At 43.1% G+C, this 23,373-nt stretch overlaps 1 protein-coding gene across 1 annotated transcript; it reads left to right on the forward strand.

Annotated features, from left to right (window-relative positions):
* The first annotated feature begins 15,034 nt into the window (after positions 1-15,034).
* HTR1A (5-hydroxytryptamine receptor 1A) lies at positions 15,035-16,309 on the forward strand. The gene has a single exon (XM_065662534.1). The coding sequence runs from the start codon at positions 15,035-15,037 to the stop codon at positions 16,274-16,276; it is 1,242 nt and encodes a 413-aa protein (XP_065518606.1). The 3' UTR covers positions 16,277-16,309.
* The last annotated feature ends 7,064 nt before the right edge of the window (positions 16,310-23,373 follow it).

The following is a 23,373-nucleotide window of genomic DNA, read 5'->3' on the forward strand; positions in this document are numbered from 1 at the left end:
ATTGATAGTGACTTGTATATTACATTGGGATAGTCTTTGCTTAGGAAAAGAAACAGCAATGACAGAACTTCAGTGTAGGACAGTGATATTCAAAGTGGGGTGTGTGCACCCCAGGTGATGCACAGGACAATCTGTTGGGATGTGGGAATTAAAAAAACATTTTTTACTATTAATAAATAATATAAAACAATATTTTGAATGTTTTTTTCAGCTTTATCTTATCCTTTTTAATTTCTACTTTATATGCATTTTATAATGTGCATAATGTATTAGTACAGAGGTACATATATTTGTTTTATAAACAAACAAACGTATATTGGGAGTCAAAACTGAAAAAAGATTTGGAAACAGTGCTCTAAGGCAGAAACTAGAAGGATGGCAGAGTAGTATGCAGATAATCATATAGCTGATTTTGCTTTTACTTATTAAAATTTACTTCTTAAAATTTTCATAGAATCATACAATGCCTTGAGGAAGGAACCTCAAGGATCATCTGACCAACCTTTCTTGGCAAAACAGGATCTAGACTAAATGAACCAGCACTCTGTCCAGCCAAATCTTAAAAGTGTCCAGTGCTGGGGAATCCACCATTATTCCAGTGTCTGATTTTTCTCACTGTAAAACATTTTCCTCTTCTGTCCAACCTGAATCTTGTACCCATTATCACTTGCCTTTTCCATGTGACTCCTTGTAAAACGGGAGTCTCCATCTTCCTTTAAATACTGGAACATGGTCATAAGGTCTTCCTGAGCCTTCTTTTCTCAAGGCTGAACAAACCCACTTCTCTCAGCCTTCCCTCACACTGCACGCTTCACAGTCCTTTGTGGCCCTTCTTGGTACCCACTCCAGCCTGTCCACATCTATTATGTATAGCAAGGACCAAAACTGACCACAGTATTCCAGGTGTGGCCTGAAAAAAGATGAGTAGAGTGGGATAATGACATCTTTATCTCTGCTGGTGATGCCTTTGTTGATGTAAGCCAGCTTCCCCCTCTCTTTCTTTGCCTCCACAGCTGCACGCTGTTCACTCATATTGAGATTGTTGCCCACCAGGACTCCCAGGTTCCTTTCCACAATTACTCCCTAGCCAAGCAGATCCCAGCCTGTGCTGCACTCTTGGGTTGTTTCTTCCTAAGTACAAGACCTTACGCTTGTCTTTATTGAAGTCCATAGGGTTCTTGTTATCCCAATCTTCTTATAGTCTATCCAGGTCTTCCTGTAGGGTGGCTCCCCCTTCCAAAGTATCTGCGTCCCCACTCAATTTGGTATTGTCAGCAAACTCGGTCAGGGTACTCTTGAGCTTTCAGTATTTTAAACCAACATGGTTGTAATGAATTATTTCTGATTAATTTCAGAATCAGATCATTGTCCTGTTATTTGCACTTGGAAAAGTAGGAGCTTAAGGCAAATGGAAACACTATCTTAGCTGCAGTTTTGCAGCTACTAAATCATGTATAGAAATGTCTTATATCTCTGCAGCATGCTGCAAGCTTGGATTTCATCGCCTTGTTGCAATGTAGGAGAAAGTGTATTGAATTACACTGGAGTAAACCTGGTGCATGGAAGAGAGGCAAATGCAGTCACTGTTAGGCTACCTGTGGCTGAAATACTAGAGACTTGATAGAGGCTGTGCTCATAGAAATTGTTTTTTGGGACTGAGAATTTTTGGGACAAACTGTAGAATGCAGCTTTATATTTGGAAAAATACATATCCGGGTATAGTTAATATTCAGTGCACAGATACAGAGCAATGACCACATTATCTATGTTTAGGGAGTCCTAGCCATTTCGTTCAACAAAAGATACTGTTGTGCAAGAAGAAGATTTAGCCTGCAGGTACCCAAAGCTTCTGGCCTCTCACACAACTCATGGTTTGCCAGTCTAAAATCATGAATGCAGAGACAAGTATTTGTCCTTAGCCTTTGCAACCAGGTTGTTACTGTGACAAATTCAGAGACAGAGGTTGAATTACAGAATATGGAACCAAATCTGTAGCTGCTGGGGAGAAAATACCTGTCTATCCTGGATTATTGTAGCTTTTTGGGGAAAGATACCTCTTCGAGCAAAAATACAATTGATTTATTAATCCAGAGCCCGAAAAGAGACCTCTAATCTCAGTTCAGCAACTAAGAGTCTGGTCTTGAAGGATGTTATACTGCTTGATAATCAAATAAACATGATGTGAGCATGAGACATCTATAGCTGTGGAGAAACAGTCATTACCCATGACCACTATGGATAGCAATTATCCCTGATAACTACTGATTTTTCAGTTTGAAAAATGTTATGCATCTATCTGCTTTGTTATTAGGCTAGAACTTGTTAGGGTTAGAACTTAAAGGTGTTGAATTTCCATGACAGAGTGTGACATTGGAGGAAAAAATATTAACACCAAGAATAATGTTGTTCCAGAATAGATCAACAGATTTAGAGCTCATATTTGTAGCAAGGACAGTAATATTTAAATGAAATTACTTTTTTACAGAAAAGGCTTGAAAATGAGAAATATCATAGTTGACAACTTGATCATTAGGATACACCCCTAAGGTCTTGAACATGTGGGCTGAAGTCATCAAATCTTTTTTGGATTTAGAGAAGAGACTTGAACTTAGGTCTTTTCCATGACTATAATGCATCCTGGCCATGAGGCTATTTGCTATCCTGAAATAAGGCACTTTTCTTCTCTTGGTGGAGATACTCAGCAGCTCATTAGAGCTGTGCCACTTTATATAAACAATTCACTTGTCATAGGAATAGGGATCCGAAACCTCTTTAAGGCTATCTGCACTAAGACATTGAATCATTCTCTCTATGGACTAATGGATATTTATTTATTTACAGAAAGTAAAAGAGTTTTAATCGAGAGAGGGATGTACTGACTCTATACTATACCTTGTTATCCCTCTAACACTTAGAAATTGGACAATCAGCTAGAATCAACAGTAGATTAATAGAATTTTTTTTTTTAATTAGGGTTATTAGTGGGTCTTGCGGAAGATCGACAGACAGCACGCTGATTAATGTAGTCAGAAACTGACCTTTATTCACTTCAGAGCGCTGCCTTTTATAGCTTCCAAACTTGGTCCCACGCTTAAGCTTTATAATGATTGGTTTCTACACATAGTGTAAAGACAGCCGGTTGGTCTCTACACATAATGCAAAGGCAGCTGATCGGTTCCTTCTTCAGCATCCGGGAGTTGTTTCTCTCCTGCAGAACTTCTGCATACGTGGCCACAACTTTGCTCTGAAGTAATCTGTGAACTAGGCCATTAATCCTTACTACAAACTCTAACCAATGGCAAGAGTCCTGGATTGCTCACATGCCCATTGTTTGTTAAAAAGCTCTCAATAGAGTCTCATCTTCATTCATCTAATTAGATTTTATGTGTTATTTGCCATTAATATTTATTTTTATTAAGTGGTTTTAAATGGGTGATTTTGATATTCCAGGAAAATAGAAGAGAACCTGTTCCAACAGATGACAAACATGAAAACAAAATACTGAAAGAAAGCCTATCCTCACTGGAGACAATGGAAAGAACTTCATTGCAAATCCACCTTGTTTTTAACATGGCCAGAGCTGCATCCATTATTCCCCCCTGAATTTTGAGTATTTGTGGGGTAGTTGGCTTGCCTATATATGTCAGTGGGACATACACTATATATATAGTGTGTATATATTATATATTCTATTCTATTCTATTCTATTAATTATATTATATTAATTATAGATATTATATATATAGAACAGATCTATATATTTGCTAAGCATTACATACGTACTTAAAATACTTCGCAAAAAAAAATAGGTTGTTTAACAAAGACTTGTATTTCAAGATTCCATTGATTGTTTTTTTCACTTGCCATAATCTTCATTCTCATGTAGTTCCAAAGAAAAGCGATACTGTGAAGCTGTCCATATATACTCGGTAAACCTGTAGCTGTTATGATTGCAGAACTTTAGCTAAACAGTAACGATTTTCTCGAAGCACAGCTGCTTTAGCTTCGGACTGTCTCCATCCTGTGAACATGCTGTGGAGAACCAGAACATTCACCTCGGGTATGAAGGAAACCAGGAGCCTAGTATAACTATAGAAGAAAGGAACTGGTAAGGATCCATTGTCAGTGAACCTCAACAGATGACAGATCAAAAATGGAAAAAGGAACTGTAAAGTGTGACATGTACATACCAGAAATTCTCTTAAGGTGGTCTTCATTACAATGGCCCCTAACACAGCAGACAAATGGAGTTCCTGTACAGGCAGCAACTGTTATAGAGAGAGCATTTGTTAAATTCTGATTAGAACGGCATGATAAATACTACAGAAAAAACAGGCAGATACCCAAAGTCAGGAATGTAACCTTAACAGCTCTGATGAAGACTGATGGATGCAAGGTTATAGCCATCATGCAGCAGAAAAGATATTGCAGCATTGTCTCATGGAACAGTTATTTGCATGATCTTGAATGTATGCGTTTCTATATGCCGCTATTTTAAAGGAATTTGTATCCAGTTTCTTGTGTCTGATATCAATCTCATTTTATGTCTCACTAAGAAAAGCAGGACATGCTTTATTAGATTAAAAAGATTCAGCTATTATTGTGGTACAGAGTAACAATTTCCTTTCAACAGCAAATTTTTCAGCCTACCTTCGTTCCCCCATTCAACTACCTTAAAAATATGGAATAATTGAATATATTTACAGCAGCCAAGATCTATAACTTATGCCAGATGACCAAGTGCAATGGAAACTAAAGTCAGGTTTTTGTCTGTGTTCATGTGAAAGTGGATACCCTATTTTAGCTGCCATAGACTTCTTTGAATCTTACTAGGTTCTCAGATTTTGTTATAATTTAAGGCCATTGGTAATTACATTTTGATTTAACTATCCTGATTTACAGCAGCTGGGAAATCAAACCCCCATCTCTTAATAATGGCATTTATTTTAACCAATTTCCATTGTTCTTAGTCCAGGAACTTTCTGTAGACTTTTTAATTTAAATACTAATTATTAATTTTTATCTGCACTCACAATTAATAATAAGACTAATGCTATTACTTATTCAAAAGGCTTGAAATCTATTCCTCTATGCAACCATCAGAAAGATGGATGCAAGAGGAACTGAGTATTATACAGAAGTTTGCTCAAACTATATATGATTGAGTAAGGTAGTTCAAGGAGAGAAAACTGTTTACAGAAGTAGCTACTGATAATACTCTTCTGAGAATTGAAACTGGAAGCAATAACTAAATCAGTTGCTCAGATAAAAATTTCACATTTGCTGAAGTGAATCCTCTTAGGAAAAAGAACTTCACAAACTCTCTTCTCCTGGGACAATGCTTCCAAAAACAAAACCAGCACACCAGTTTGGAGAAGGGCTTAGAGAGATATAAAAACTTCCCAACGATGTAAAGAGACTGGAGTAATTCTGTTCAGTCAGAAACTTACTAGAACTTATTAGAAAGATATATGAGAGAAATAAAAAAAGGATATAGGAGGTATTTCAGACTTTTCTTTATACACAAATACAAGGCTTACTAATAAAAATGTTTAAACCCATTTATAATCCTTCATACAACATTTAATTAAAATATTAAACCCATTGCCAAATATGAAATAAAGGCCAAGTGCAAAATATGCTGTCTTCTTGAACTTAGAGTTTTTATGACCTTCATTACATCAGGGTAAAAAGGTATGTAAAGACATACGAATAAATTATCTTCTGGTTTTGAACAGACATTAATCATTAATTATGGGACTGCAAAATCTTTCAGTAATTTCTCATATAGGTATATTGTGCATAATTGTCTAGTAGGGGTTTATATCTTTCTCTGAAACTCCAGTTTGTGGCCACTGATGGATAAAGATGCATCACTTATCTTGATGTAGACACAGTTTAAAATATGATTCCCTAAATGAACATCCAGGCTTTGATCTATATAAGGAATACAATGGGTAATCACTTTTTTTTTCTGTGATCTTTGTGTGGTTTAAAGGCAAATAGAATATTAACTTGAATGAAATTGCAGACGAAGTCATAAATACAATCTTTCTCAGCTCTAATATCTCTTATTGTCTTGTAGTAATCAAATGCAAGTAAATTTATCCCCATGATGGCAATGTTGGTCTGACATCCAGATAAACAAAACCAGATATGTGCACTTATGCAGAAAACAATTTACCCCTCTTTTTTATTTGAAAAGCCTTAGCCAGCTTAATTACTTAACAAAGTCATACCGAAACATAGATGGAGAATAAGCAGAATGCAATTGAATTCAAGGGTGATATCATAATATTGATTTCTTACTAAAAATGGAATATGATGCAGAAGAGGACGGATACCAAGTAAGCAGATACATGAAGTATATATATGGCTGCAGTGCTAAGTTTCATGGAACTGTCTTTAGAAAAACCTAAGAATAACTTTATGCAGTTAGGGAAGAAATGATGCTGTTTCTTGGTTCACATAATCAAGAGCGTTGGATGGGAGAAAGCGAATGTCCCACAGGGAGGAAGAATGAAGATTTTGCCATACTCCTTTTTTTCTAAAGGACATGGACACAAACAGCTATCATCTGGCAGATTACTCTCCCCTCTGAACAGATGGAAAGGAGAAAATCAATTGCTTTTCTCAGAGGCATAATTCTATGCTTCTTTTGCAATTATATACTGCACCAGATTACAGGTGAAAGAAAGCTTATCTAGACTCCCATGACTAACATAAACTGTGACTTAGCAAGAAAAACTGTGAAGACCTTGAGGGCTACATGATGTACAGGATATATAGAATGCATTGTGACTCTTCTGGTAAACAATCATGAAGATAAAATTATTGGAGAGAATAAGGAGGAAGTATCTGGGGTTTGGATTTTTTGTCAGGATTTTCTTAACAGCTTGTTCTCAGATTTTGTTTTGTAGTGGTAAAGACAATATAAAGTTTAAATAGTAATACTTATAATGGTAAAGTTTGTATCCAAGAAGTCCGCATTGGTGCTACAATGCTGAATTCTTGGATATAAATAATTTGAGACAGCATCTAAGAAAAGTAGTAAGTGCTAGCTTTGCAACATGTGCCTATCGGCAAAATTTTGATTCTCACAAAGCCTGCTTGGAGAAGAACCTTCCTAAAAGTTTTAGCAGGACACTGTGCACTACAATTACACTTACAGCCTCCACAGTTCTAAAGTGCAATTGGGATAGTTTTGAGAGCTTCAAAATCTGATGCCATCTGGTCACATGAGATTAAAAATGAGGAACTGATAACTAGGTGATCACATACAACCCATTCCCTACCCCTACCCCGTGTTTCACTTATTTTGAACCTAAATGAGTGATAGCAGAAACTGCAGAGAGGGAGTTCAGATTACTACTGCAACTAGAAAGTGAATGTGATGAAGCAGATGTGATGGAGCTCCTGAGAGTACAGAAATTTTGCCTAGCACTGAAGAGTTGATAAAGAGTGATTAATGAGATTGGAGAGCAGAAAAATAAAAAACATTGGGAAAGAATTAATATCATCAAGAAACAGCACCAAGAAATAACACAATCTCTCCCATAATCTTGTGATGATGTTTAAGATCTGATAAAATCTCATTTATCTGTAGTGTCATTTCTTTGTAGCAGACAGGGTTCCTTTGGCTTATCTTGATAGTAAACTCAGCCATTAGGTTATAAAATATGTTACTATTTTTGTTTATCTAAGTCCCATGGTTAGCCAAAATATTTTTGTCCTCGTGTTTTCTCTTGCTGGCCTTCTTTAAGAATCATCTAGTGAATGGACTGAAAGTGAGATGGGGGGCAGTGGCCTGCACCACTTACTCATCTGCACCCTGGAATTTTCCACTGGTCTATTTTCCACTTATGACTTACCTGGTCAACTTAAAGAGAGTTTATGTTGTTACTGCAATGAATACACAATTTTTTTTTTTGAGGTTTCTAGCTGTGCTGATGGAATTAGGTATCTGAGAACAGGCTAAATAACACTCTTGTCCTTAGGATTTATTATTTGAAGGATTAAGAGGCTGTATGCTCAAAATACAATTTTTTTGTGGATCTGCGAACTCCATTTGTTACATAGGAATCTTGGGTGATGAGCTTAACCTGACTCCTGCTAGTTAGTAGGGTGCTTAAAAGTCAGAGCAGCTGCTATGAGTCAACCCTTAAAAACTGACTTCAAGTATGGGATGCTGCTTAAAGAAGCATTTTGGTCTTCCACTGTATCGTTGGACGTATATTCCAACTGCCTCAAGCACTAGCAATTTGTGCATGGTACAGTGATTGACTAGGAAAACCAATAAAGAAAAAGAAGGGGTTTTCAGCTAAGTAATTCCTCAAAAGCACGCTTACTTCCAGCAAGAAAACAAGAAAACATCCACAATGAACAAGGTCCCAGGTTCCTGGGAAGACATGGTGCCAACTAATGCCATAGGTAAAGGGGTTTAAGGGGAAAGACAACATCCTCATGGCCTTTGTCAAGGTCACTCTAAAAGCAGAGTCTATGTGGACGCCTATGGCTAGATGTGACCTGTCTCTGTGTAATGAAATAAACTGGTTTCCATTTAAAAAGATAAAGTTAGTCTACAAAGACAAGATCATCCCAAAATTTAATGTTTAGACATCAGCCCTGCTTTTTCCAAACTGTATTTTAATAAATAATAGTATTGTATTCATTTTAAGAAAATTAAAAATAAGTCATAATAATATCTTTTTAAAAAATGTACTTAGATTAATATACTATTGAACTGGTCAATACTGTTGAGCTCCAGTCAGTGTGCATGAAATAGGAGGGTTTATGTCTTTGTAAACAATGATGTTGAAACTCTAGCTGCTGTCTTTATTGATTAAGGAGACAATGATATTACATAATCTACTTTTAATCTCTACTGTAGTGTTGAAGTTCTAACATGGCAAGAGCAGAGGAAGCCATCAGTTGCTACTCCTGGAACTCAATTGTAAGATTAAAGTACCTTAACCTTATTTTGGAAAATATTGATAAACTTATTTAGATTCGCCTCATATTTATAGATGAGGCCTGCAGAAGTTTAGCTAGAGATGTTTTTTTTCATAACTTGCTGTTATTCAAGAATAATTAGTTTCTTATTTTATATCTCTGAAGTCAAATAACATATGTACCTAAAAGCAGCAAATATGGCCTTTGCAATAAAAACTTTGGAGAACAAGTTTCCATAAGCTAAAATATTTTTTAAAGTCTTTTAATGCTCATTGTAAAAAGTTCCTTCTCACTTGGAAGCTAGTCCATATTTTTGGGGGAGGGAGAAGGATGCAGGGAGAGCAAAACAAAACAAACTGAATGTGTCCACAAAAATATATCCATAAATAGAGGAACTAATAAGTGAAAAACATAAAAATGCTTGCAAAGCTTGAAATGTATTGGCAATTGTTGTTTAAACAATCACGCAAATACTGTTTAATACCTGGAAAAATTGGTTAAGATCTAGGATACTGCTGGAATCTAGTATGCATTTTCAGGGAATGCTTTAAGCCAGTTGTGTGTCTTGCTATAAGATGAATGTGAATGTTAATAAAGTAGATGGAATAATCTTAATCAGCTACAAGAAAAAATCTGATTTAACCAAGAAGCTGCTCTGATCAGTGTTAATTAGCAATTATAGAATAATATAGAATAAAATGATTTATTTTGCAAACTTTTGCTGAGAAATTACTTGTGAGCTAGTGGGTTTAATTACGTTACAAACATTGAAGTTTAGTTTTTAAGAAACCTTTTAGTCAGGTTCCGTGTTCTTGGAACAGCATCGTGTCACACAGGTGATTCTTAATCCACTACAAAATCTTCATTCATAGAGACCAGTTCCTAATGCACTACCTCTGTGTATTGTTTTCGCTTGTCTCTGACACAGATGTGCTGATAAAAACCTCGGAAACATTGCTTTGCTCCCCACAGCCCGCTTAGAGTTAACTAAATAGATTCTCAGAGTTTCTCTGGGATCAAATCTGTGCTTAGCTGTCTAAGCATTGAGAAAATACACAAGTGGTTAAGAGAAAACCTTCCATCTCTTTCTTCGTCACAGCTGCACTGTGTACAGAAGGGGCAAAACAGAAAATTTAGCCTAAAGTCAATGTAAAAATTCTGTGAAGTTTCTACAGACTTACAAAAACTATTTGAACAAAAATGCTTGAAATTCTCTTTCCTTCAGAGAGGAAAGTGAACTTCTTTCAAAATTCACCTTAAATTTCTAGTTTTGTTTAAAAGCTGCCCAAGGATTTTGATAGCAGGCATCACTAGGAGCAGTTTAATTTCAGTGATGCTCTTTGAATATACATAACATTTATTCATTTAGGATTAAATGTTTACCCAATGTTCTATTACTTCTAAGACTGTGAGGTGGAATTAATTACGCTCTTTTGCAGCTTATGCTGAGTTATGCTACAATGTTAGTCATTACAGTAAGCTCTTGGCAGAGAAAAGGCAGAAGTAGCATATAAATACTTACATATCTAAATAATTTCTGGCCTTAATGAAAATTATGAACACAAGAGTTGCTGTAAGATAGCCGAATGGAATGAAATAGGACAGGAAATAGGAATTTGCATTCTGCTCACCATTGTCTAGTATGATTGTGGCAACAGGGTTATCTCAGACAACTGAAAACATGGTTAATAACATGGGAAACATAATAGGCACTCCAACATCCTGAGGTGGCTGTTATTCCTGTGCCTTCCATGGTATTCTTCTGAGATATAGGGCCCAGATTACTGATCTGGTTCTAACTGTGCAATGAAGAGGGAACAGAAATCTGACTGGGTTCAGGGCAGAGCCACCAGAAACTGAATTAGCAGTGTGTGAACCCAGCTGTACCATTCCCAAGACCTGCTAAAGCCATGACGCAGCACTGCTGCTTTGGCATGACAGACACCAGAGCTATAAGACCTTTCCAGACCTGTCCTTGGTTGTCACTGTTCTGTTCACAGAGCTGTGAGTGTTAAGTAGGTCGAGAGACATCTCAGTAGGACCTAATTCAGTACTGAAGCTGAATGCTGTGCTGATGTGCTGATGCTGTTACCTATTAGACCCAAGCTGATACTTGCAGAGCTAATGCAATGTCTCAGCACTGAATGGCTCCTAGTGGGCCACAGCTAGCCAGCCCCATGGGCTCCATGGGGAACTGAGATGGCACAAAGGTGGTCCAGAATTTGGAAACATAGGCTTCCTTTTTGTGCTCTGCACTGCACTTGTAGTTTATTGATTCTGAGTTGATAATTGTAGCATTCCAGAGGGATTTTTCCCCCGCTCTTCGTATATGTGATTTCTATGCGCAGGACTTCACAAATTTACCATAGCTAGAGAGAGGTCACAGGGAACATTTCTGCTACTGGTACTGAAATTCCTTCAGGTTCCTGGATGGTTCATCTTCTCCACAAAGTCAGGACTAAACAGAATGCCAAATTTGGACTCATTTTGGTCCAGAGAAGTTTGGCTGACAGCTAGTCAGCTACAATGTTAACAATGGCCTTTAACTTTTCTGTCCCTTTCTTACATCTTTTGGAATTTATAGTAGAAAGCTTAAATTTGCTCACACTATGAAACACTTTTTGCTTTATGAAAGGTGGGAGCAGGTATCCTGAAGTGGATCTCGTAGTGGAATGCATGTGCTTACGTGAAAGGAATGGGTTTCAATGATGAAGTCATTTCAGCCGTGAAATTCTTGTTTGCTTTTCTGTATTTTAAAGTTATAGCTGTTCTTCAGAAGGATTTGAACAGTGAGGAGCAGTGCTAATTCCTGTTGGCTCTCTTTCCAAAATGCCTAATGAGAAAATTCAAGAAGGCTGTAGTTGATAGGTTGTCTCCTGGCACATATTTCCTTCTGCCTGTTTGAACTTCTCTCGCAGAAAACTGCAATTTGCCTGGATCGGTTTCAGTGAACTGAAATAATTCATTTCTTTAGCTGCCTAGTAAAACCCACATATCGAAACCATTACTGGAATATAATCTCTTGGATAACACAATACTGTATTTTATCCTGATGAATAGTAAAAAACCCCAACAACTCAAGACCCAAATCCTTTTCAAATCAAAGTGCAATATGGAATCATAAAAACAGGGTGTTGTGGTTGTAGCATTTCAATTTCATTTCAGCAAATAGATAACAGACAGAATTTGAAAGCATCAAGAATATGTAGCTCTCTCTTTTTTCGAAATGTGTAGAATGCAATTGCTCAGGAAGCATCTTCTGCCACAGTTTCTTAACACTTTTTCTTTTCATACTTTCCGAGGAACCTCTTGTTTGCTGCAGCTGTCATAACTGAATAACGCTAATATTTTAATTGGACTTTTTAAGGTTGTGCGGTGTTCAGGTTTCATTTACTCTCAAGTCAGCTTGGATTTTATGTGGCTTTCCTCAAAGAATTTTGCTGGGCTCTTCGTCTAGGTTATCTAAAGACATTAGCACATCGTCTAGTTGCTTGGAAGTATAACCGGCATTTTGGTGTTCAAATGCTACTAGGATTAAAGACACTATCACATCAGAAGAGTGAGTTTTCCTTTCGTCTACATCTTTCACCTCCTACTCCCTCCCCTTCCTCCACGGCTGCCTAAATTGCTTCTCAATTTAATTCAGAGTGAAATGACTTTCAGTCTCTGAACAAAAAATACATTCAAAAAATAAAGCCGATTTAAAAGATTTCAGTTGAAAAAGGATCCTGCCGACTTCTCTTCACTGGATTTTCTTGGCAAAAAGTGTCTGGGGTTGACTTCCTTTGGCTGTATTAGTGCAAAACATCTCCGGAAACAATTTCCTCAAGAGCCCTTCGTGGATTCCTAAAACCCGCATCCCCTATGGCTTTGAAACGCTAATTTCAGGCTGATCTAATTAGGCTAATGATTTGCCAACCACCATGCAAGAAAGCTGCATTCTTCGTTGCATCAGGCTGGCTCTAAACAGCAGGAAGCACAAACTTTGCTTTCACTGAAGGGAAAGGGTCTTTAAATAGGCAGCTGTTCAGAAGCCAACCATGCCGTGCAGTTGAGGGGAAATTAAAAAGAAAATAGGTTCTGGTGGTGAAGGAGAAAAGCATATTTAAATATCGATTACATTTTGTTTTGTCTGTGTCTCTGCAGTGTAAGTCTTCACTCAATAGGGCACAGAACATGAAAATGTCAGTACAACAGGCATGCAGGGTTGCAGCTCTCCTCTGCTTATCCACCGCATCTCTGTGCCTTGATCGTTTATACTAAAGATCGCAAGCCTAGGGGGGGTAGAAATGTAACCTGGACCCCTCGTAAAAAGGAAAGGGCTGAAATCTGCCCAAGTGTTGTAAAGTTCTGAACTCAGCCTTATTTTTAAGTGTTGACCGAGAGGAGATGAGGACACCTAAGCCTGTGCAAGCCAGGCTCTGTGATCCTCATCTCAAGTTTGATTAAGTAAGAATCTGGCAAATCTTTCTTATAAGCAATTACTTATTTGGCTTTCTGCATGTTCTGAGGTTGCAGGGTACAATTACAAAGCAGAGCGAAAGATCTCACGTCATTAAGAATACTGAGCCTGCCACAGAAGTTGTGTCAGAGGACTTACTTTCTTTTACCTTTCACGGACAGCTGGAGTTAAACCTGTCAGTAACACCGCATTTTTTTATTTTTACTTTTTTTTTTTTCTTTAAATGACAGATGAGTCCCAAGCTTGTGATTTTTGTTCTATTTACTGGTCATTCGCTGATTTTCTTATGATATCTGACACCCTCTTTTTTATTCAAGATTGTTCACGGAGATATTTTTCTCATTTCACTGTCAGATACAGCCTGTAACACATAGAGTTTTTTTCGCCTTCTCTCTCTCCCCCTCACCTTCTTGTTGTTTTGGGAGGACAGTGATTTCAATAGTGTATTGCACTGTAATTCCTGTCTCGGGAGAGCCGGGGGGCAGTGGTGAACGGGACGGCGGGGACCAGAGCACTGGCGCGGAGCCCCCGACGGCAGCGACCTCCCTCCCCGCGGCGGGACGCTGGGGAGAGGGCATGAATCATCGCGAAATGAACTTGCATTGATACAGCACTCGTACCCTGCACGGTACGGGACGGTACAGCAATCCCTCCCGAGACTCCCATGCAACACTGCTGCCCGTGATCCTTCTCTCCCTGCACCCGCGGCGGCGTGGCCTGTGCTGCTCTCTGGGCAACCCCCGGCTGCAGCCGGGCAGGGGGTGGTGGTGCAGAGCCACAGAAAGTCCCGCCGTCCCTTGGCCGCGGGTGCCCGCCCGCACCTTCCAAGGCGCCGAGCCCTCGGGCCGCAGCCGCCTGCCTGCAGGTGGCGATAAGCGCCCCGGCGCCACTCGCCCCGGCACCCCAGTCCGGAGGCAGCCCAGCGATGTGCGGTGCCCCCCTCCCCAGCCGGCAGTGCCTGGCCACTGAGAGCAGCTCCCCGCTTCGCATACCCTGCACAGACCCCGGCGCCGGTCCCTAGGGGAAGCCCAGAGTCCCCGCTGCCCGGGCGGAGCTGCGGCGTGCAGGTTTGGAAAAGGTGGGAGTGAGGAGCACTCGTAGTGGGTTTCTCTGCGGTGTCCCCACAGCAGGGAGGGGGCGGCGGGGGCTGGCGGACACTGGCGTCCGCCCTCACCGTCCGCCGGCGACCCAACGAGACCCCCCTGCAGGAGGGCGGGATGGAGGGGGGGCATGGAAGGGGAAGGAAAGGAGAGAGGGAAGGAGGGAGGGAGAAAGGGAGGGGAAAGCGGAGAGGCAGACCATGAAGGAGCGGCGAGGGAGAGCGGAGGAGCGAAGGGCAGCAGCTCGGCGAGAGGCGGCAGGAGGGCCGCCCCCACCGCCCGGGGCTGCGGGCTGGGCAGAGACGGCGGGGATGGGCGGGCGCAGGGTGGCTCCGCCAGCCGCCGTCCTCCGAGGCTCGGCCACCTCCCGCCGCAATATATAGGGGAGGGAAGGGTAGCGGAGCGCGGGTGTCCAGCGTGGCCAAAGCGCACGGGGCGGCGATGCCTCCTGCCATGGGAGCACACAAGTGACCAGAGCCTCTTCCCATGCCCGTCTCCTGAAGCGAATCCCCCGCCCGGCATGGATGTGGCCAACAACACTACCTCCCCAGAGCTCTCCTCCGAGGGTGCCGGCGGCCCCGGCTTCGGCGAAGTGACTCTGGGCTACCAGCTGCTTACCTCCCTGCTCCTGGGAATGCTCATTCTGTGCGCCGTGAGCGGCAACGCCTGCGTGATCGCGGCCATCGCCCTGGAACGCTCCCTCCAAACCGTGGCCAACTATCTCATCGGCTCGCTGGCCGTCACCGACCTCATGGTATCCGTGCTGGTGCTGCCCATGGCGGCCCTCTACCAGGTGCTGAACAAGTGGACACTGGGGCAAGTCACCTGCGACATCTTCATCTCGCTGGATGTGCTGTGCTGCACCTCTTCCATCCTGCACCTGTGTGCCATCGCCTTGGACAGGTACTGGGCCATTACGGACCCTATCGACTATGTCAACAAGCGAACCCCCCGACGGGCAGCTGTACTTATCAGCCTGACCTGGGTCATCGGTTTCTTGATTTCCATCCCGCCCATGCTGGGCTGGAGGACGCCCGAAGACCGCTCGGACCCCGACGCCTGCACCATCAGTAAGGACCACGGGTACACCATCTACTCCACCTTTGGCGCCTTCTACATCCCGCTTCTCCTCATGTTGGTCCTTTACGGCCGCATCTTTAAGGCAGCCCGCTTCAGGATCCGCAAGACTGTCAAGAAAGTGGAGAAGAAGAAAATCGCTGACACCTGCCTCACTCTCTCCCCCGCCGTCCTGCAGAAGAAAAGCAGTGGGGAGCCCGGCAAGGGCTGGCGGCGGACAGCGGAGCTCAAGCCTGGTGTCTGTGTCAACGGCGCTGTGCGGCATGGCAAGGACGGGGCTGCCCTGGAGATCATCGAGGTCCAGCGCTGCAACAGCTCCTCCAAGAGTCACCTGCCGCTGCCCAGCGAAGCGTGCAGCTCCCCGCAGCCCCCCTCCTTCGAGAAGCGCAACGAGAAGAACACGGAGGCCAAGCGAAGGATGGCTCTGTCCCGCGAAAGGAAGACTGTCAAGACCCTGGGCATCATTATGGGCACCTTCATCCTCTGCTGGCTGCCTTTCTTCATCGTGGCGCTGGTCCTGCCCTTTTGTGACAGTAAGTGCTACATGCCCGAGTGGCTGGGTGCAGTCATCAACTGGCTGGGCTACTCCAACTCCCTTCTCAACCCCATCATCTATGCCTATTTCAACAAAGACTTCCAAAGTGCTTTTAAGAAGATTATCAAGTGCAAGTTTTGCAGGCAGTGAAGCCCGCCGCTCCGGGACAGGGCACCTGCCATTCGCTCCATCCGCCTGGCTAGCGCTGCAGCGTCCTGCTCGCCCAGCCCCTCTACAGCGGCGGCAGAAGGGCAGGGGGTTCAGGACCCCGCTCTGCGCCCGACCCCCTCTCTCCTCTGACCGTAGGACAAGCCCCTCGGGGCTGGGCCACCGGGAACTCCGCTGCCGCTGTCTCCTCGCCTGGCCTCCCCGGGGCTCCTCTCCCAGGGGCTCCGCTGCCAGGCGCTGGCGCTGCCACCGCCTCTCGCTCGCCTCCCCCTATCATTCTGGGTAGACTTAGGGTTTGCAGGAAGTTGCTAGTGGTCGGCGTAAAGCCACAGGGTCTGCCCGAGTAGCATCGTTAAAAATAAGATGAAAAATGCAGAAAACCGCCGTGACGGGAGGGTTTGTTGGATTTAAGAGGAGACGGCGGGGGCTCAAATCCCGACCTCGGTCCGACAGTGTGAGCACGGAGGCTGAAGGTGACTCCTTGAGCGGAGAAAGGAGCTTTGGTCTCGTCCCTTCTTGAACTCTGAAACGACCAAGTTGATTTTCTTGGGGGGGAAAGCGAACGTGTTTTGTAACCTTGTAAGGTACTAAACAGCAACATCCCCGTCTGTGTTACGTGTGCGTAACCGCTCTCCTGCTATGCTAGGACCTTCCAGTCATCGAGCTTCCCTTCATCACAGCGCAGGGAGGTGATGGAGCTTCAGCCCCGACAGCATCCCTCACTATATGGGGATCTTTTGTAATGCCTTTGACCTAGGGTCTCCCACCAGGGATAGGCTTGGCGCTGGGCGACTGTCTGTGAGTTCACCGCCGCGCACGCAGAGACACAGTGAGTTTAAGCAGCCTGTGAAATAGCGTTTCCTTTTTTTTTTTTTTAATTTTTTTTTTTTTCAAGGCCGCTGGGAAGTTTTCCCGGAGACGTTGTGGTTGCTCCGGAGGCAGCCAGCGGCACCTATTACTTGGGGATAGAAAAAAACCACATCATAAGACAAATAAAATATACAAACAAACAACAAACCGGACTAAACCGATCAACCAAAACATTATCATGTGCTCCTCGGAGGCAGGGGAGGGAGGGAGCAGGCAGCCTCAGCGGAGTGAGCGCTACCGCCCTCCCCACAAGCTGAGACATGCAGCAGAAGCAGCCAGTGTTACCGCGATGCCAAGGGCAGGGAGAGCCAAGCCTGGCCTGGCTGGTCCCAGCGATGTCTCTCCCCTCGGAGGGCTCCACCTCTCCTCTCAATCCCAGCTGCTTGCCTCCGGGAAACCAGGAGTGCTTCCCCTTCGTCGCCTGGCACAGGGGTGCAGCAGGATAGCAGGACAGCAGGACAGCCTTGTCCTCCTCACAGCCCTGCTCTCCTGGCTCTTTCCTGTTGTGCCCTAGTGATGGTGCCCGGCCCGGTACTGGCCCTAGGCCGGCTGCCGTGTACCTCTGTGACAGGCTGCCTGAAATGAATGCTTGACCAAATACATACATATATATATATATTTTCCTGTTTATTTTTGTGCAATCTGTGTTACCTTTAGCTAAAAGGGAATGTTAAATCTGTGAGTCACGTGAATGTAAGTGTCCAGTCATTTCTGAACTTCAGCCGCTTACATTAAATGACAGTAGTGCTTTTCACAGCCTCAGATATATAGCTGACTTTCTGGAAATCCTATGTGACCTCATTTTCACAATTAAAGTGATCTTTGATCTTATCTCGTCTTTGATCACTTCTAACCACCTGTGTCCTGGATGTTTCTTAAGTGCCAGAGTGTGACAAGAGTCACCCTGCGGCGCTTAGGGAACCGAAACTTGTCCCGGGTGCTCGTATATCCTATGTCTTTGGAGCCTCACCAGCCAGGGTGCGGGCTGGGCAAAGCCCCCGGGGTACCTCGGGGCAGGGGTGGGAGCGCTGCCGTGCGGCGGGTTTGCTTCTCTCCCCGCCTCCTCCCCGAGTCCTGTCGACTCCCGCAAGTGCCTTTCTGCACGTTCTGCTTTTTATATTTGTTATGTTTTCCTTTGCAAACTCTCCTGCAGGCTCCTCGGCCACTACCCCAGCTGGGAAAGCGTGGCCTCACGACAGATTCCGTAGGGCTCCTCCCTGCGCCCTGGGGGCTGTCGCAAGAACCCGGGCCCGACCTCACCGAGAGCCCTGGGACCCCGAGGCCGGGTCTACCGGACGGCAGGGTTGCATCTCCTGTGCCCCTTCCTCTGCCCCTCTCTCGTCCCGTACCGTTATCCCCTCCCGCTGCAGGGTGAGGGATGGCGGCAGCACACACAGCCGCCGAACCGGCGCCGCCGAGCTCAGCTGCCGGCTGGGGCAGGAGCAGGGGCACATGAGCTCGGTCTCGCTGACCCCCCCGGTCCAGAGCAGGGAGGCGGGACGCGCCATTCCCCGCGCGACGTCGCAGCCAGTTTCCCGGTGCTGGAGCTCTGCCAGCTCCTTACACGGGCAGGACCAGGGGGAGCGGCCCAGGACCCCCGTGCCAACCCCGGCGGGACGGTCCGCGGGCGCGGTGCCGGCGCCTGTCACAGCCAGCATCTCCAGGCAGCGAAAAGAGCTCTCCGGCAGGACCCTGCGGGCGGCCACGCTGCTGGGTCACGGGCGGCTCCTGCTGCATCCCGCTCCCGGGATGCATCCGGTTGCTTTAAAAGATGGGGCTTTTTATTTCTGCGCTATAGTTTTCAAAATCTTAATTTGAGTTCCATTAAGATTATCCCCTCTATCCGCCTCCCCTCCCCCAAATAACCAGGGGATTAAGTGGGCTTTTTTTGGGGGGGAGAAATCAATTCTATTTTAAATCAATATTTGGTTGGTTGCAGTATTGTATTTGCTCCACTAACGAGCAACCTCCTCACAGTTTAGAGAGCTTCATCTCCTTGCTAATCCACCTATGGAAGCTCAAGCAATTAAAGCAAAATCAAAATAGAAAGCAGAAGGTTTTAGTTTTCAGACAGAGCCACATAAAATTGCGTTTTAGCAACTTGATTCAATAGTTGAATACCAAAGATGGGCATGGGTATGAAGGCTTTAACCTTTTCTTCCTTAAAAAATACTTTTTTAGACTGCTATAGAGTGAGAAAAAAGTTGCATAACTTTGAGTTTTCTCTGCTCTGTGGCTGCAGTCCAGGCTGAATTTGGGTCTGAATCACACATCTGACAAGAAGTACTGGCAGAGCAATGCACGCACACTTGCACTGGCCAGCTATACTTATGATTGGGGCTGGGGAGATGAAAGGGTAGGAAACAGGGAAAGACATGCTGGCATAATCTGTATTGGATCAAACTGCAAACTGGATTTTGTGACCATGCAACTTCATCTCTTTAAGTAGAAATCTCCATAAAATGTTTCTCACTACATTTTCCTGACAACCCCATCCTGACAGAAGCACGCTGTATGTCTGGCAGAAACAACAACAAAATCCCCCAAACGGATGTCCCCCGGTTTCCTTGTAGTTAAAAACCTGGTCTTTAGAATAAAACAACTCTCAGGACCACATTGTGACTCTTACATTAAAAACATAATAAAAAAAAAAATCATCCCTCAGAGAGAAGAAACAGAAAATGATGCTGGGAGTGAATTTCTGCTTCATAGCTGCTCAGAGAAGTGATTTTAACAGTATGGGTGACTATTATCTCTGGATGTGGCTGGAGAAAATCCAAAGTGGCTATCATTTAGCATGCAGACAGTCCTCTCAGGGCTCTGCAAAATCTAAAACTGATCACACTTCTCATACTTAAAAATAATACTGTATCTCCTGTGTTTCTGGATCTCAGCCCAGGTCACTTTGCTTGGGTCTATGTTGCTGTGAGCTTCACCTTATCTTGCTGCCTTATAGACGAGCTCTGAGTAGCCACTGTGACTTCCAGCCACAGACAGGGGCAACTCTGCAGTATTAAATTCCTTGTGTTGGACTGGAAACAAAAAACTTTTGGTGCATGCACCTTGCCATAGGAAGAATGTAGTCCAAGCTATTTGATGTAATGGAATGGCTTCTTGGCTTGTGCAGTGAGTACAGAAGACTTGTTGGTGTTTCACACCTCTCTCAATTAAGAAAAAAGGCAAATTCTCAGGCCCACAGAGGACTGAAGGCTCAATCCTTACATTTATATGTGGTCACAAATGCCAACATTGCAGATGTTTTTCCCAAGCTAATTAGGCAGGGTGCCAGCATTGTCCTGCAGAATGCAGATGAGGGGCAGGAAACAGATGGATTATAAAATACTTTTAAAATTACCAATCCTGAACAAAATTTGATAGGACTTAACAAAAAGAAAGAGGCACAAAACCATCCAAACCTTCCCACAAGCTTCACAGACCTGTTGAAAATAGTGAGAGTCTTAAGAATGCAAAAAAAAAAAAAAAAAAAAAAAAAAAAATCTCACAAGCAAACGAACTGACAAACAAATGAGAAAGGAACAAGAGCCTTGTAATGAAAATGCTGGCCAGCACAAGCAGAGGTCAGTATATGCTTCTTTTACAATAACATCTTATTTTATTGTTTGTACTAAACAGCGCTTGAAGCATCTTTTGCTATTAGGCAGTGTCAATATAATCCTTTCGAATTGACTTTCACATTTCAGAGCTCTTTACACCCCCTCTGCCAAACCATAACTTACACACAGAAGCAATAGGCTAATGTAAGCTAAAGGTGTCATCTGTGGGCTATTTTAGTTTATACTTTGTTTCTGCTTCTCGGTGTTACCACTGCGGTTGATTTGGTGGGTGGACATAGGCCTAAGGGATTTTGTACGGAACATACTGGAGAGAATATCATATAGTATCACCCAAACCATTAGATACAACACCTAGACCACACTCAGAGCTGTTTGGTCAAGCCTGAGTCCAGGCAACAGTGGCCTGTCATCCAGACACTGATCTCAGGCAGAGGCTGTGGAAAAGTTATGTCTAGAGTAGCCAAATGCCAGGCTGGGTATTGCCTTCGGATTGGTGGCCCTTCAGCTTCCATCGTTTTCCACCTTCTTTCTAGAGCTTCCTATGTATGGTGAGTAACATGGGTAATTAATGTGGAGCTGTTCAGGCAAAGGCCCTAGGGGAAAGCTGCTTCTGATTGCCTTTGGGGTTTTCCCTGGAGGAGTATTTTGGCACTTGTAGTCTCCTGAAGGCAAGAAAGGAGCAGTCAGAAAGTGAGAGAATTCAGGACATAGAATCAGCTCAGCCTGCTTTTGTAGAGTAGGCTTGATATTGAGGAGTACTCTCAGAGATTTCTGCTCCTAAAATTGAGGCTAATGCCCTCGTCACACTGGATAGATTATCGTAAACCTGAGGCCAGGCCAGAGCTGAGCCAAAGAGGCTCTGATTTGGTTGAACTGACCATTGAAAATTGCCTCAAGTACATTTTACTCTTTGTCTTTATTTTAGCCAGTCCTGAGACCTAGTGCCAGCTTTTTGCAAGCCAGGAAATGTGGCTTTTCCTCCTGCCTTTGAATGCTCATCTGTGGGCTCTATCCCAGCCTATGGCTTGAGGCTTGGAACTGACATTACTAAATTAATGGCACACATCTGTGAGGGGTCATCTCTTTGTCCAAAACAGCCTGGACTGTCTGGGCTCCCTGGAGTGCCTGTGGTTCTGGCCAGAGAGAGCTGAAAGCTGCTGATTGTATCCACTGATGTCATTCATGCTTTCAAGAGTGCTAAAGCTGGTGGGACAGCAGCACACTTTGGGTTGGACTTGCTTCACTATTTTTGATGTGAGAGTGTGTAATGTTTATAGATTCTGGCTTTTTCTTGCCCTCTAGGGGCAGAAACTATCTGCAAAAAAATCAACAAAGCCCATTTAACTATAAAATAGATGCAGAGATTTTAGTTTTTGATAGGAGTTTTATTTAGGATGCACAGCTATTTAATATCACACCTGTCTTTATTCCTGTGATGTGCATTAGTTATTAGGTGGCAATAGATTCGGAGGTAAAGTTGGGAACTTTCAGGTTCAAAGCTCTCCTTGCAAAGTCTAATACCTTGTTCTAGCCATCTTACGTGCAAAGGAAAAGAAACATCCAGATAGAGAGAAAAATCCAGAAAGAAACATCCAGATAGAGAAAAGGAAAAGAAACACCCAGATAAACAAAAAACCCCAAACCTGTAGGCGACTCATGGATCAGGTCTGTCCATTGAAGAATACTGCTGTCTTCAAAAGAGTTGCAGAAGGCATGAATTTAGTTTATTATGTCTTAAACCAGCTGATATGCTACCTCATTTTGTCATACTTCAGTGCATGCACGTTTAATCAAAACACCATACAGGTCAAAGAAGCAATTTTCCCCACTGTACTTCAATTATGGATGATATTGTGAAAATCCTTGGGCTAGTTTCCTGAAAATGCCATGATTTTCAGTAGCCCTCAGAATCTATTTTCCCTCTTTGCTGTGGGCAAGTCAGTCAATTGCTCAAAATTTTGGGGTAAAAATTCTCAAGTTTTTCAAAATTACTAAAGTGAAATTACTGAGGTCTGCCTTCGAAGCTTCATTTTGTTCTGCAGTTCCATAAAACTTGAAAAAATATAAAATTTCACACTTTTACACAAATTCTAGTCTGTCTTCAGCAAGAGAAATAGAAGGTAACCAGCACTCTGTCTCTATGTCAGCCCCCTTGTGTGGCTGTGGCTTATTTAGTAGAAACAGGCAAAACAATGTTTCCCAATGAAATTCAATTAAATATGTGTCTAATGTTTTTGAGAATTTTCCAAGTTTTCAGAGCATCACAACAGAATGTGATCTGTTGTAAAAGGTCACTGTAGCGATATAAAAAGAATATTTCAGTTATTAAAATAAAAGACAGTTAGCACCTTGTCTCACCTAGAATTATTAACCTCCTTTATGAGCAACTCACTGGAGAAAAATGTTCTAAGCAATGCCAAGTAGCAGCTGTGTTTAGTGACTTATGACATAGACACAGTTTATGCCTTATAATAAGTTGCTAGAATTGATATAATGAAATTATGCAAAAATAGCCATATAAAAGGCACTGGCCTCATTGAGAACTGGAATAGATTACCCATGGTATAGAATTTTACAATATCTCATTAAAACTGTATTTTATAAAAACAAAAATAAAAAAATAGTGGTTTGGTT

This window comes from Lathamus discolor, chromosome Z (genome assembly GCF_037157495.1).
Source record: "Lathamus discolor isolate bLatDis1 chromosome Z, bLatDis1.hap1, whole genome shotgun sequence".
Lineage (NCBI taxonomy): Eukaryota > Metazoa > Chordata > Aves > Psittaciformes > Psittacidae > Lathamus > Lathamus discolor.